Genomic DNA, 15,342 nt, shown 5'->3' on the forward strand with positions numbered 1-15,342 from the left:
ATGCTTTTATTTCCAACTTTATAGAGGTAAAACTGAAAAATAAAATTGTATATATTTAACATGTACAACATGATGATATACGCACACATTGTAAAACATTTACCACAATTAAGTTAATTAACACTTCCATCGCCTTCCATAGTTACCTTTTTTTTAGTGTGTTTGGTGAGAAAGTTTAAGATCTACTCTCTTAGCAAATTCCAAGTATACAATACAGTACTGTTAACTATAGTCACTATGCTGTACATCAGATCCTCAGGACTTACTCATCTTATGCTTGAAAACTTGACTGTTGACTAATATCTCCCCATTTTCTCCAACCCCAGCTCCTGGTAATGGTGATTCTACTCTCTGTTTCTATAAATGCAATTTTTTTTTTTTTAGATTTCACATGTAAGTGATAGCAAATAGTATTTGTCTTTCTCTGTTTGGCTTATCTCACTTAGCATAATGCCTTCCAACATTCCAGTGTGTGTGTGTGTGTGTGTGTTATTTTCTTTAGCCATTCATTCATTGATGAATATTTAGGTTGTTTCCAAGTTTTGGCTATTGTAAATAATGCTGCAAGGAACACAGGGGTACAGAAACTTCTTCAAGATACTGATTTTGTCATTTAAAGAAGAATTAATACCTATTCTTCTGAAACTGTTCCAAAAAATAGAAATGGAAGGAAAACTTCCAAACTCATTTTATGAGGCCAGCATTACCTTGATCCCAAAATCAGACAAAGACCCCATCCAAAAGGAGAATTGCAGACCAATATCCCTGATGAACATGGATGCAAAAATTCTCACCAAAATACTAGCCAATAGGATCCAACAGTATGTTAAAAGGATTATTCACCACGACCAAGTGGGATTTATTCCTGGGCTGCAAGGTTGGTTCAATATCTGCAAATCAATCAATGTGATACAATACATTAATAAAAGAAAGAACAAGAACCACATGATCCTCTCAATAGATGCAGAAAAAGCATTTGACAGAGTACAACATCCTTTCTTGATTAAAACTCTTCACAGTGTAGGGACAGAGGGTACATACCTCAATATCATAAAAGCCATCTATGAAAAACCCACAGCGACTATCATTCTCAGTGGGGAAAAACTGACAGCTTTCCCCCTAAGGTCAGGAACACAGCAGGGATGTCCACTATCACCACTGCTACTCAACATAATATTAGAAGTCCTAGCCACAGCAATCAGACAACAAAAAGAAATAAAAGGCATCCAAATCGGCAAAGAAGAAGTCAAACTCTCACTCTTTGCAGATGATATGATACTTTATGTGGAAAACCCAAAAGACTCCACCCCAAAACTGCTAGAACTCATACAGGAATTCAGTAAAATGGCAGGATATAGAATCAATGCACAATAATCAGTTGCATTTATATACACCAACAACAAGACAGAAGAAAGAGAAATTAAGGAGTCAATCCCATTTACAATTGCACACAAAACCATAAGATACTTAGGAATAAATCTAACCAAAGAGGCAAAGAATCTGTACTCAGAAAACTATAAAATACTCATGAAAGAAATTGAGGAAGACACAAAGAAATGGAAAAACGTCCCATGCTCATGGATTGGAAGAACAAATATTGTGAAGCTGTCAATGCGACCTAGAGCAATCTACACATTTAATGCAATCCCCATCAAAATACCATCCACTTTTTTCAAAGAAATGGAACAAATAATCCTAAAATTTGTATGGAACCAGAAAAGACCCCGAATAGCCAGAGGAATGTTGAAAAAGAAAACCAAAGCTGGCGGCATCACAATTCCGGACTTCAAGCTCTATTACAAAGCTGTAATCATCAAGACAGTATGGTACTGGCACAAAAACAGATACATAGATCAATGGAACAGAATAGAGAGCCCAGAAATGGACCCTCAACTCTATGGTCAACTAATATTCGACAAAGCAGGAAAGAAGGCCCAATGGAAAAAAGACAGTCTCTTCAACAAATGGTGTTGGGAAAACTGGACAGCCACATGCAGAAGAATGAAACTGGACCATTTCCGGGGCACCTGGGTGGCTCAGTTGGTTGGGCGACTGCCTTCGGCACAGGTCATGATCTCAGGGTCCTGGGATCGAGCCCCGCATCGGGCTCCCTGCTCAGTGGGAGGCCTGCTTCTCCCTCTCCCACTCCCCCTGCTTGTGTTCCCTCTCTCACTGTCTCTCTCTGTCAAATAAATAAAATCTTAAAAAAAAAGAAGAAAAAAGAAACTGGACCATTTCCTTACACCATACACAATAGACTCAAAATGGATGAAAGACCTAAATGTGAGACAGGAATCCATCAAAATCCTTGAGGAGAACATGGACAGCAACCTCTTCAACCTCAGCCACAGCAATTTCATCCTAGAAACATCACCAAAGCAAGGGAAGCAAGGGCAAAAATGAACTATTGGGACTTCATCAAGATAAAAAGCTTTTGCACAGCAAAGGAAACAGTCAACAAAATCAAAAGGCAACCGACAGAATGGGAGAAGATATTTGCAAATGACATATCAGATAAAGGGCTAGCATCCAAAATCTATAAAGAATTTATCAAACTCAACATCCAAAGAACAAATAATCCAATCAAGAAATGGAGAGAAGACAGGAACAGACATTTCTCCAAAGAAGACATCCAAATGGCCAACAGACACATGAAAAAGTGCTCAACATCGCTCGGCATCAGGGAAATCCAAATCAAAACCTCAATGAGATACCACCTCACACCAGTCAGAATGGCTAAAATTAACAAGTCAGGAAACGACAGATGTTGGTGGGGAGGCAGAGAAAGGGGAACCCTCCTACACTGTTGGTGGGAATGCAAGCTGGTGGAACCACTCTGGAAAACAGTATGGAGGTTCCTCAAAAAGTTGAAAATAGAGCTACCTTATGACCCAGCAATTGCACTACTGGGCATTTACCCCAAAGATACAAAGGTAGTGATCCGAAGAGGTACATGCACCCCAGTGTTTATAGCATCAATGTCCATAATAGCCAAACTACGGAAAGAGCCAAGATGTCTATCAACAGATGAATGGATAAAGAAGATGTGGTATATATACACAATGGAATATTATGCAGCCATCAAAAAAATGAAATCTTGCCACTTGCAGTGATGTGGATGGAACTAGAGGGTATTATGCTAAGCGAAATAAGTCAATCAGAGAAAGACATGTATCATATGATCTCACTGATATGAGGAATTCTTAATCTCAGGAAACAAACTGAGGGTTGCTGGAGTGGTGGAGGGTGGGAAGGATGGGGTAGCTGGGTGATAGACATTGGGGAGGGTATGTGCTATGGTGAGCGCTGTGAATTGTGTAAGACTGATGAATCACAGACCTGTACCTCTGAAACAAATAATACATTATACGTTAAAAAAAAAAAAAAAGAAGATAGTAGGAAGGGAAAAATGAAGGGGGGGAAATCGGAGAGGGAGATGAACCATGAGAGACTATGGACTCTGAGAAACAAACTGAGGGTTCTGGGGGGGGGATGGGTTAGCCCGGTGATGGGTATTAAAGAGGGCACCTTCTGCATGGAGCACTGGGTGTTATACGCAAACAGTGAATCATGGAACACTACATCAAAAGCTAATGATGTAATGTATGGTGATTAACATAACAATTAAATTAAATTTTAAAAAAAGATACTGATTTTGTTTCTTTCAGATATATATCCAGAAGTAGAACTGCTGGACAATATGGTAGTTCTTTTAATCTTTAGGGAACCTCCATACTATTTTCCATGATGGCAGTAATAATTTACATTCCCACCAAGGATTCCCTTTTCTCCACATCCTTGCCAATACTTGTTGTTTCTTGTGTTTTTTATTTTAGCCATTCTAACAGGTGTGAGGTGACATCTGTGACATCTTGTGGCTTTGATTTGCATTTCCCTGATGATCAGTGACTTTGAGCACCTGTTGGCTATTTGTATGTCTTCTTTGGAAAAATTTCTCTTCAGTTCTTCTGCCATGGCTCACTCTTGAACTATTACATGCATAGGTGAAAATCCAAGGTATCCTGGGGCAAAACAACAGCTGGAGAGCTGAAAGAACCAAGCAGATACTTCAGTTATTGTCTACCACAGTGGAGACAGATTTAACCTATAAAAGCTTACTTGATTTAAGAGAAAAAGCTCTAAGACTGACAAATAGCTCTAACTTGAATCATCACTATATAGAGATGTGGTTCCTCAACCGGTTCCCAGATTTGAGCTAGTTCTCAGGCTCAGAGCCTTTTAGATAAAAGATGGCCTTTGAGGAAGGGCCCAGCTGCTTTGCTAAAAATTTACATTGCAAATTTTATTACATAGTAAATCTTCCTCCTACACTTCCGCCCAAATATTTGCAGCCATTTGCCAGTGTGAGAGTGCATTGAGCTAAGGGAAATACCCAGATTTAAAAAATAGATTACCAGATACTGGCTGTGAACTGACACTAATTCCTGGAGATCTGAAATGTCACAGTGGTCCCCTAGTCAAAATAGGGGCCTATGGAGGTGAGGTCATTAATGTAGTTTTAGATTGGTCCATCCCCGTGAGCCCAGTGGGTTCCAAACCAAACCTGTGGTTATTTCCTCCAGTCCTAGAAAGCGTAATTGGAATAGGCATACTCAGCAAATGGCAAAATCTCCACACTGGGTCCCTAACCCATAGAATGAGGGCTAGTACGGTAGCAAAAACCAAGTGGAAGCCACTAGAACTGCTTCCCCCTCCCAAAATAATAAACCAAAAGCAATACACATAGAGAGATTACAGATTAATGCCACTCGAAAGATTCAGGAGTGGTGATTCTTGCCATATCTCTTTTCAAGTTGCCTATTTGGCCTGTGCAGAAGACAGATAAATCTTAGAAAATGAAAATGGATTGTTCCAAACTACTTAATCAGGTAGTCCCTCTAATTATAGCTACTGTTCCTGGTGTTGCTTCATTGGTGGAGCAAATCAATACTTTCTCTTGTATATGCTATTCACCTATTCCTCCGGCAAATACTTTTTTTCTTTATTCCTGTTAGCATGGACCACAAGATGCAGTTTTATTTCATCTCTAAGGGTCAGCACTAACACCTTCACTGTTCTACTGCAGGGCTAGATTATCTCTCTAGCTCTCTGTCATAATCTAGTATAAATGGGCCTTAATCTTCATTCCATACAAATGGACACCACAGGACATTTGTGATATCATGCTTACTGGACATGGTGAACAAGCATCAGTAACTACCCTAGATAATTTGGTAAGATATATGCATGCCAGAGGGTGGAAATAAATTCTACAAAATTCAAGGGCCTGTTGCTTCAGTAAAATTACTAAGCATCCAGTGGTCTGGAGCATGTCCGGATATCCCTTCCAAGGTGAAAGACTAGTTGCTGCATCGGATACCTCCAACCACTAAGAAAGAGGCACAATGCATAGTGGGCTCCTTTGGATACTGAAGGTAACATATACTTCATTTGGATGTGCTACTTGGACCCACTTACTGAGTAACCTGAAAGAGGTTCCAGTTCTGAGTATGGCCTGGAAGAATAGAAAGCTCTGCAACAGATACAGGCTGCTAAGTTAGTTGTTCTGCCACATAGCAGATCCATGCTATGTGAAGTGTTTGTAGCAAATAGATATACTCTATGGAGACTTTAGCAGGCAACTCTGGGTTAACAAGAGTCTACAGGATTCTAAACAAAGCTATGTTATCACCTGCCAATAATTATTCTTTTGGAAACGTCCTCTGGCTTACTATTAGACTAGTAGGGACTTAACATGTGACCACGGCCACCAACTTACCTTTGAGTTCAACTGTTCTCCATGAATTGGTGTTGTCTGATTTGCTAAGACATAAAATTAGGCATGCAGATCTGCACTCAATTACAAATGGCATTAGGATATATAAAATTGCATTTGAGCAGATTCTTAAAGCACAAAGAAACTGCATAAGAAAATGGTTAAATACCCATGGCTCTTACTCCAGCTACATGGTCTTCTCTCTTTCACCACATACCTGTGGCATCAAGTAGAGTTACTGACCATCATTTGACTGAGAAAAAAAATACTTGAGCCTGATTTTCAGACAGTTCTACATGATATGCCAGCATCATCTCAAAGTTCACAGCTGGAGTACCAGAGCCCTGCTCATGTATGGCCTTGGTAGGCAGTGGTGAAAATTTCAGTAAGCATAACTTTGAGCAGTGACCTAGCTGTATAGCCTGGAAGGATAAATGTTCCAAGATATAGATTTTTACTGATTCACTGGCAGTGGGTAATGGTTTGGCTGAATGGTTGGGGACTTGTAAGGAATACAATTGGAAATTAGTGACAAGGAGTCTAGGAATGATATATGTGGGTAAGTTTCTCTGAATGGGCACAGAATATGAATATAAGTGAGTCTCAAGTAAATGTTCCCCAAAGAGCAATATCAGAAGAAATGTTAATAATTAAGTGGACAAGATGATCCATTCTGTGGATGTCAGCCTCTTTCAAAAGCTACCCTTGCTACTGTTATGAATAATAAACTGTCCTTTGTCACTGACCCAAGAGACACAAAACTATTGAAGGCTAACTTGTCAGAGGGCATGAATGGTGAAATCTCAGATCCTTCACAGTTCTTGAAAATAAGATTATTTTAGACTGGTTTAATTTCATGTGTACTGCTCATTAGTCTTTTCAAAGAGAACAATTATACAGCTATGATATAGAATAACATTTTCATAAACAAGTAAATGTGTTAGGTTTTGAGAAATAAATTCAATTTATTCTATGATAATATAACAATTACTTTATATGCATAGATCTCTTTATTTCTCATTTGTAATGACAAAAATTTGGTTAGGATGCTTTGGTCGTAGTAACAGAAACAAAACTCTTTCTACTTTATGCAGAAAGGATAATTTATTATAAAATTACAAGGGTACCTTACCAAAGCCCAGAACAACAGTTAAAAACAGGACACTAATAAATATCAAATTTTGCTAGCTTAATCAAACAGGGGGATTTATTATTAGGATACAAGGGTGCCATACCAAGCCAAGGGCAGGCTTCATGAAGGGCTGGAACAAGGAAATGGAGGACTATTAGAAAGCAGGAATCACATTCTCCTGATCTCTCATCTCAGCTTTTTACTTTGCAAGTGCTTCACTGCTCTCTCACTGCAGATTTACTATTTTTCCTTCCCAAACCACAAGGTGGGACATGGCAGCCCATAGCTCCCAAGTTTGTTTCCTCTATTCCAGAGACTAATCAGATCAAAGCTAGACTCTCTTATCTTCAATCCCAAATTCCTAGGAAAGTTTTAAGATCTTACCAAATTAGAGATGACTTTTCTGGGATAGGAAGACGGACTCTGGGACACCAAGAGACAGAGAACAATTTATATATATGCTGTTCCTTACAGACCCTGAGTTCAAATAGCTTATTTAGATGTAGGAGTGGATATTAGAGAGATGTTCTCACAACCAGTAACTAGTAGAAACAATGAGGTGGTTCAGAAGAGAGAGGTGTTCTAATCTTTTTTAATATTTCCCATGGGACAGAATCAATAGACATGGGTAATGCTACTACCCTAATTGAGACAAATTTTTTTTCATTTATTGTAATAGGTATGATTTATCTCTTGGGAAGATAAGCACAAGTGCTGGCATGAGTAACTTAAGCACAAAAATTAATATTATGTTTAATCATTTTCCAAGAAAGAAAGAAAAGGAGAGACTGATTACATGGAGAGTATTTAGGAGAAAGGGAAAAAAAATTAATTACATGGTGGATTTCAGAAATTCCTCAGGACCAAACATAGAAATCTGACCAAGGGTCTCTCAGATTATCTTCATTAAGAGGTTTTGGAAAACTCATCAAACTCAGTAAATTTCCTTCATAACCCATTTGGAATTATTCCTAATAAAATGATAAAAATATGTAAAAAAGAAAAAAAAAGGATTTCTCAGATTAGAGAGGAACTCTGATTCATCTAGCTTGAATCAGCTGCTTAAGAACATAGCTGCCGACATTTCCATCATAGTGGAGTAAGGATTGGGAAACCATTCTGAGAAGCAGACATAGGAAAGGGCAAAGAAAATTATTTTCTGGATTCTTCAGTGTTCCAGGCTCCCCTAGAAGAGCAAAATTATATTGTTTACCAAAATCATGACAAAATAAAATTTGAATGATAGGAAATTTATGTATTTAAAATTCAGAAAAGCTGATGGAAATATTCTGCCCAGCCCTACCCATATTGAAATAAAATTGAAAATGTCAGAAGTATAAGGAAATGCTGTGAATGTTTTATTCAAAAGTCTATTTGTGCTGAAGATTTCTTAAAGTATTTCTCTTGTATGCTGAAATACATTCATATTATTTATTATGTCCTTTGATGAGATACAAGGAGTTAAGCTTAATGTTCATGATGTCACTCTACTGCTTCCTGTAATTTTGTTTCTAGAAATAAGAATTGGCAAGGGAAGTAGGACCACTCTATGGTAACGAACAAGTAATAGTATGGACATGTTAAGAGCCTCAGAAGCTGGTAATTCAGTTTTAACTTTCCATCACTTCAGTATATACAATGTTTCAAAAGAAAAAAGTCATTCAATATTATGTTGAAGGTTTTGTATTTCAACCTCTGTATTTCTTCGTGAAAATATTTCCTTAATGCTGTCATCTTTCTGATCATCATAAAGTGTCATATTCAGTACATTTTCAGTACAATCTTCTAATGAAATTGTTGACAGGTATGAAAATACTTTTTCCATTAGAGGTTCCCTGAGAAAAGGAATTGGAGAGCTCTTTTTTGCTAGAGTATCATCAGAAAACCAGTCATCAGCTGCTTCTATACTTTGGCTGTAATAAGAATCAGATGGTAGTGTTGATAAGCTTAAGGTAACACTGCTGGGATGTGTTGCCGAGCTAGTCTCTGAGGGATCACAAACGACCTTTTTTGTTGCAAGGCAGAATTCATCTTTAGAGTGATCTTTTATTACTGTAAAAGAAAATTAGATTTACTATGAATATTACATATTCATCAGCCAAATCTTACTTATAAGGACAATATTTCTTTTTCAAATTCAGACTTTTTAGGGTTAAAATGGACAGGAGGATGCAATAGTGAAAATTCTGAGTTGCTATCATCATCTGTGCAATGTTAAATATGTAACTGGGGATTAACAATTTCACAATAATGAAGAATAGAAAAGGCTATTCTAAATAAAATCAATCTGCTTTAATAGGAGATTTTAAATAGGCTAGAAGGCTCAGTTCTGGAATGTCCCTTAATATCAGAAAACATAGTTTCTTAAATATTTATAGATAAGTATTGCCTGATTTTTAAAAAATAAATTAAAAAAATACATGCCTCTGTAAGCAGGCAGATTACAAAATGTTTGGTCCACAGTGGGAAGGGCCTATGGGTTGGCTTTACACCAATTAAAGTAACAACTAATATTCTTAGAGTGCCTTACAATATGCAAAGCAGTTTGATATATTTCCATATCTCATTTATCCTGTCAATAATTTTTCAAGGAAGTTATTATTAGAACCACTTCATAAAGGAGAAGACTGAGATTTAGAGATGGATGACTCACCACAAATCAGATACACAACAGACTTCACCTAGACTTCTAGTACTCTAAGATTCATGCTTCTCCAATTATTACATTATTTATGCTGCACAGTTGATATTTAAAAATGTTAAGTTTTAGAAAATATCACACTATATAGTATCCTAAGTACCTTTTATAATATTTTACATATTGACTTTTTTTAACATATTGACTTTTGAAATTAATGTACAACATTAATTTTTAAAGCTGTTTTAAATACCTTATTATATTTTATATATCCAACATTTCTTATATTACGTAGGACGGTAATGTTTTGAGGTACTAAGACATCATATGTAGTATCTAAAGGATTATAAAATACCCATGTCTTTTGACCCTCTAGGATTACCATATGGCATTGACTATGATACTTCTTCTGTTTTTGTTTTTTTTTTTAAGAGATGGGGAGAGAGAGAGGGAGGGGACGAGTGGAGGGAGAAAGAGAGAATTTAAACACGCTACATGCCCAGCATGGAGCCCTACGCCAGGCTTGATCTCACAACCCTGAGATCATGACGTGAGCTGAAATCAAGAATTGGATGCTTAACCCACTGAACTACCAAGGTGCCCCTGACAATGGTACTTTTGGGTATAAATAAGGAACAAAAATTTAAATTTCACATTTTAATTTAAGATGCGACATTGCAAGCCTTGTTTTTTAAGAAATATATGCCCACGCACATACTAATACATTAATGTTTCCCTTGAATTTCCATAATATTAAAACAATATTTAGATAACATTTAGGTAGGCCTCTTGGTTCTTTAAGATGCAAATTGCTTTAAGTTGATTATGATTTCTTCTAATAAATTGTTGAGAAAAATTACCTTTTATATGTGCTGTTTCCTTTTTTCTTTGCTCCTCCTATATAAAAAAAGTTATTTGTATTTAAAAAACTGAATGGTTTCTATGTAATTTGTTCAATATATTTAATGTATATTTATATAAGAATAATATATTTTAACTTCATAATAAGTTTTTGATGGAATTTTTTTTCCACGATGAGTTTATTTCACCAAAATATACTGACAGAAAAAAAAAGTGTTTAGGTCTCATCTGGAAAGAATGTGAATTGGTTCAAGAAGGCAGTCTCAGGATAGGGAATGAAAGGGTGAAATAGAGTTCATAAGGATTATTTCTCCCCCTCCTCACTAACTCAGAGTCACTTGATTAGAACTAGAGAGGTCTAAAAAAGTAGTTAGAATTCCTAGACTTACTCATTTCATTAACCAACAACAACAAAAAAGTGAATTCTGGCTGAAGACTTTTATAAAAATGTGCTATTCTTTTGAAGCAAATAAAACAGTTGCTCAAACAATATATTCCATATGTGTTCTGGGAAGTGTCGTGGTGTAGTAGTTTTCAAACTCCAGGGCATCAGAATCACCTGATGTGCTTATTAAAATGCTGATACTTGGGCATAATATCAGACCCTACTAAAACAGATTCTCTGGGAGGGGTTTGGGAATATCCATTGTAACACACTCTGCAAGTGGTTCTGATTCAGGTTTTCCTACTGCATAGGGTGTTTGGGATGGAGTGGGTGAAGATGAGGCTGGAGAGATAATAACATTGTCTTCTTGTGTTTTAGGAGAACAGTGTTAGTACTCCATGCTGATCTGCATTGTCCTATCCCCCAAAATGGTTTGCTTAAGATATACATATATATAGGGTATGTATGTGTATGTGTGTATATATATTATGTATATAATATATATATTTCATATATGTCTTATATGTATATAGGATAACACATAAGTACTTTTTTCACAATCAACTTTACTTATTTGTCACTTTTACCTTTTATTAATATAAATGCCAGTATAGTCTCCTGACTTACCTTGCCTGGACTTAGGACCGATTCAATTTATGACTCCTATATAAATTATATTAGAACGCTGCCCCTCAGACTTTTATGTCCCTATATTTTACCTGGGGAATTTGTTCAAATGCAGATTATAACCCAGTAGGTCTGGAGTGGGGTCTGAGATTGTGCATTTCTAACAGATGCGCCCAGGTAATGATGAGATTGCTGGTCTGGGGACCACGGAATAAGGCCCTAGACTGATTGAAATTCCACCCAAATTTAAGGGAATAGCAAAATAAACATTCTTACATATTGCTACTTATAAATAGGTAGAATTTTTCTGGAGGGCCATATAACAAATCTACTCTAGAAATGTATTATGCCAGGTTAATAATTTTGGATTTATGTAAATATTCAGTTACCAGAATGTTCTTTACAACATTGTTAAGCATTTTTAAAGTCTGTCACTTAAAATTCTAAAAGAAATACTTAAATGTATTATGATACATAGATAGTAGTACAATCAATATTCTTCCAACTATTAAAAATGATGCTATAATTCCAGAAGTAAGGGCTCAAAAAATGACAGGGACATATAAAAAAAGACAGGGGGGACGCCTGGGTGGCTCAGTCGGTTAAGCGTCTGCCTTCGGCTCAGGTCATGATCCCAGGGTCCTGGGATCAAGTCCCGCATCGGGCTCCCTGCTCTTCAGGGAGCCTGCTTCTCCCTCTGCCTCTGCCTCTCTCTCTGTCTCTCATGAATAAATAAAAAAAAAATCTTAAAAAAAAAAAAAAAAAGACAGGGAAACATCCTTGAAGGGGTTCCCACTGGTTAAATTTGGGAAAATTTGAGCATCAAAATAAGTATAGTAATGGATTATCATCTGCTGAATAACACAGAAACCCATGAGTCTACACAGATAATAAAGACAGAGAGCTTTTTTCTTATAGTAGAAAGCCAAATGGAAGATGGAAGTAGTAGAATTAGAAAAACATTATTTGCTACAGTTTTGTAAAGATTAGTTCAGGCAAGAATAATTTATATAGCTGGTAAGTAGAGTTTGATGAAGAAAGATATTTTCATGGTTACTTGGTTCAAAGTGTCATCACACAGGTTATTTAATTGCTAGGGTAAAAACAGGAATAATACAATGGGTGAATAGACATCATGTGTGATCAACTAAAATCATTAGTGAAAAGCAGATGAACATTGTATGTCTTCAGATGTGATAAAATGAATCTGATCACAAGGAAAGTCAAAATGAGTCTATGATCTATAAGTAACTGACTGTATTCTTCAAAAATGTCAATATCATGGATGATGACAAAAGGACATTTTAAAATATTTTGAACTGAACAATGATGAAAACAAAACATAAAAATTTGTGGGATGCAGCAAAAGCAATGCTTAGAGGAAAATTTAAATATTAGATGTTTATATTATAAAAGAAGAAAAGTCTAAGAATAATAAAATTGAATATTTCTAGCAAGACTGATTTAGGATATAATCAGGAATGAAATGAGTGCCATCACTAAAGATTCTACAGATATTAGAAGGATAATAAGTGGATACTATTAAAAACTTTATGCCAATAAACTTAACAACTTAGATTAAATGGACAAATTCATTGAAAAACATAAATTTCTAAAACATACAAAATAAAACATTTAAATATCTATTAAAGGTCCTATATTTATAGTCAAAAACTTTCTCTGGAAGAAAACTCTAGACCTAGATGAACTCATTGCTGAATTCTAGGAAAACCTTTGAGAAAGCAGTATTGCCAATTATACACAAAAATTTTTCAAAAAGTAGAGGAGCAGGAAACATTTCATAGCTATTTTGTGACCAGAATAACTGTGATTTTAAAATCTAACAACAAAGAGGGGCATCTGGGTGGCTCAGTCTGTTAAGTGTTTGCCTTTAGCTCAGGTCATGGTCTCAGGGTCCTGGGATTGAGCCCGGCATCAGGCTCCCTGCTCAGTGGGGAGTCTGCTTCTCCCTCTATTCCTCCCCCTGCTCCTGTTCTCTCTCTCTCAAATAAATAAATTCTTTAAAAAGTCTAACAAAGATATTATAAGATAAGAAAATTATAATGTCCCTCAAGAACATAGATGCAAAAGTGACTTAAAATATATCAGTAAATCAAATCCAATGGGTTTATTCCAGGAATACAAGGTTGGTTTAACATTTGAAATTCAATGTAATTCACACTAACAAAAGAGAAAATCCATGTGAACAATGTCAAAAGATGCAGAAAAACCATTTGGCAAAATTCAGCAAACTTCATGACTAAAAAAACAGAAACAACAAACTCTCATTAGACTAAGAATAGAAGGGAATTTTCTTGACCTGACAATATGCATCTACAAAAATTCCATAGTTAACCTTCTACTTACTGGTGACGAGTTGAATGTATTCTCTCTGAGATGAGGGATATAAAAAGGATAACTGTTCTCGACACTTCTATTCATCATTATACGTGAGGCCTTACCCAGTAAAACAAGATAAAAAATTAAAAGCATAAAGATTAGAAAATAAGTAAAATTGATGTTTTTCACAGATGATATGATTGTGTTGAAGAAAACCCTATGGAGTCCACAAAAAAAAACTACTAAAAGTAATAAGTAAATTTATTTATAAAGGTCACAGAACACAGATCAATATAAATATCAATTGCCAAAGATGGCAATTCACTCCAATCTTATCTATAAACTAAATGTAATTCCCATCACAATCTCAAAGATTTTTTGTAGCTAGAGATTAATTTATCTTAAAATTTATATGAACAGGCAAAAAAACAATAAAATCTAAAAAAAAATTGACAAAGAAATGAAATTGGAGGAACCATACTGCTCAATTTTATGACCTACTATGTAGCTAGAGTGTGGTATTGGTAGAAATAGACACACAGGTCAGCAGTACAGACAGAGATCCAGAAATAGACCCACACATATTTTTCCAACAGATTTTTGACAAAAGTTGCAAAAGCAATTCAATGTAAAAAGGATAGCCTTTTCAATAAATACTGCTGGAACAATTAGACATCAGGAGTCCCCAAAATGAATTTTGACTTACACCTCATACCTTATTAAAAAAATTAACTAAAAGTGGATCAAAGATAGAAATATAAAATGTAAAACTTAATAGCAAAAACAATCATGAAAAAAAAAAGTTGGAGAACTTCCTGAAATTAAAACTTACTTCAAAGCTACAATAATTAAGAAGATGTGATACTGATTTAAGGATAGATACATAGATCAATGGAATAGAACTGACATTCCAGAAATAAAAGTTCACATTCATAGTCAATTGATTTTTGACAGGTGTTCCAAGACAATCATTGGGGAAAGGATAGTCTTTTCAACAAATGGTGTTGGGACAACCAGATATGTACATGCAAATGAATGAAGTTGGGCCCATACCTCACACCATATCAAAATCTAACTCAAAATAGATAAAACATTTAAATATAAGAGCTAAAACTATTAAAACTCTTAGAAGAAAATATAGGCATAAATCTTTACACTTTAGATTAGAGAAAGGTTTTAGATATGACACTGAAGTTTTTAATCTTGATGAAGTCCCAATAGTTCATTTTTGCTTTGGTTTCCCTTACCTCCAGAGACATGTCTAGTAAGAAGCTGCTATGGCCAATGTGAAAGAGGTTGCTGCCTGTGATCTCCTCTAGGATTTTGATGGTTTCCTGTCTCACATTTAGGTCTTTCAACCATTTTGAATTTATTTTTGTGTATGGTGTAAGAAAGTGGTCCAGTTTCATTCTTTTGCATGTTGCTGTCCAGTTTTCCCAACACCATTTGTTGAAGAGACTATCTTTTTTCCATTGTATATTCTTTCCTACTTTGTCGAAAATTAGTGGACCATATAGTTGTGGATCCATTTCTGGGTTTTCTCTTCTGTTCCATTAATCTACATGTCTGCTTTCGTGCCACTA

The 15,342-nt window shown here is 35.8% G+C and overlaps 1 protein-coding gene across 1 annotated transcript in view; it reads right to left on the bottom strand.

The window, feature by feature from the left end:
• Nucleotides 1-8,565: 8,565 nt before the first annotated feature.
• Nucleotides 8,566-15,342, bottom strand: part of CUNH1orf185 (chromosome unknown C1orf185 homolog) — a 50,172-nt gene continuing 43,395 nt past the window's right edge. The window contains exons 4-5 of the mRNA XM_032414559.1: nucleotides 10,407-10,443; nucleotides 8,566-8,960 (exon numbers count right to left, since the gene is read on the bottom strand). Coding sequence (XP_032270450.1) covers nucleotides 8,566-8,960; nucleotides 10,407-10,443 — 432 coding nt within the window. The remainder of the gene's footprint in view (nucleotides 8,961-10,406; nucleotides 10,444-15,342) is intronic.

The sequence above is a fragment of the Phoca vitulina genome, unplaced genomic scaffold (assembly GCF_004348235.1).
Source record: "Phoca vitulina isolate PV1807 unplaced genomic scaffold, GSC_HSeal_1.0 scaffold2, whole genome shotgun sequence".
Lineage (NCBI taxonomy): Eukaryota > Metazoa > Chordata > Mammalia > Carnivora > Phocidae > Phoca > Phoca vitulina.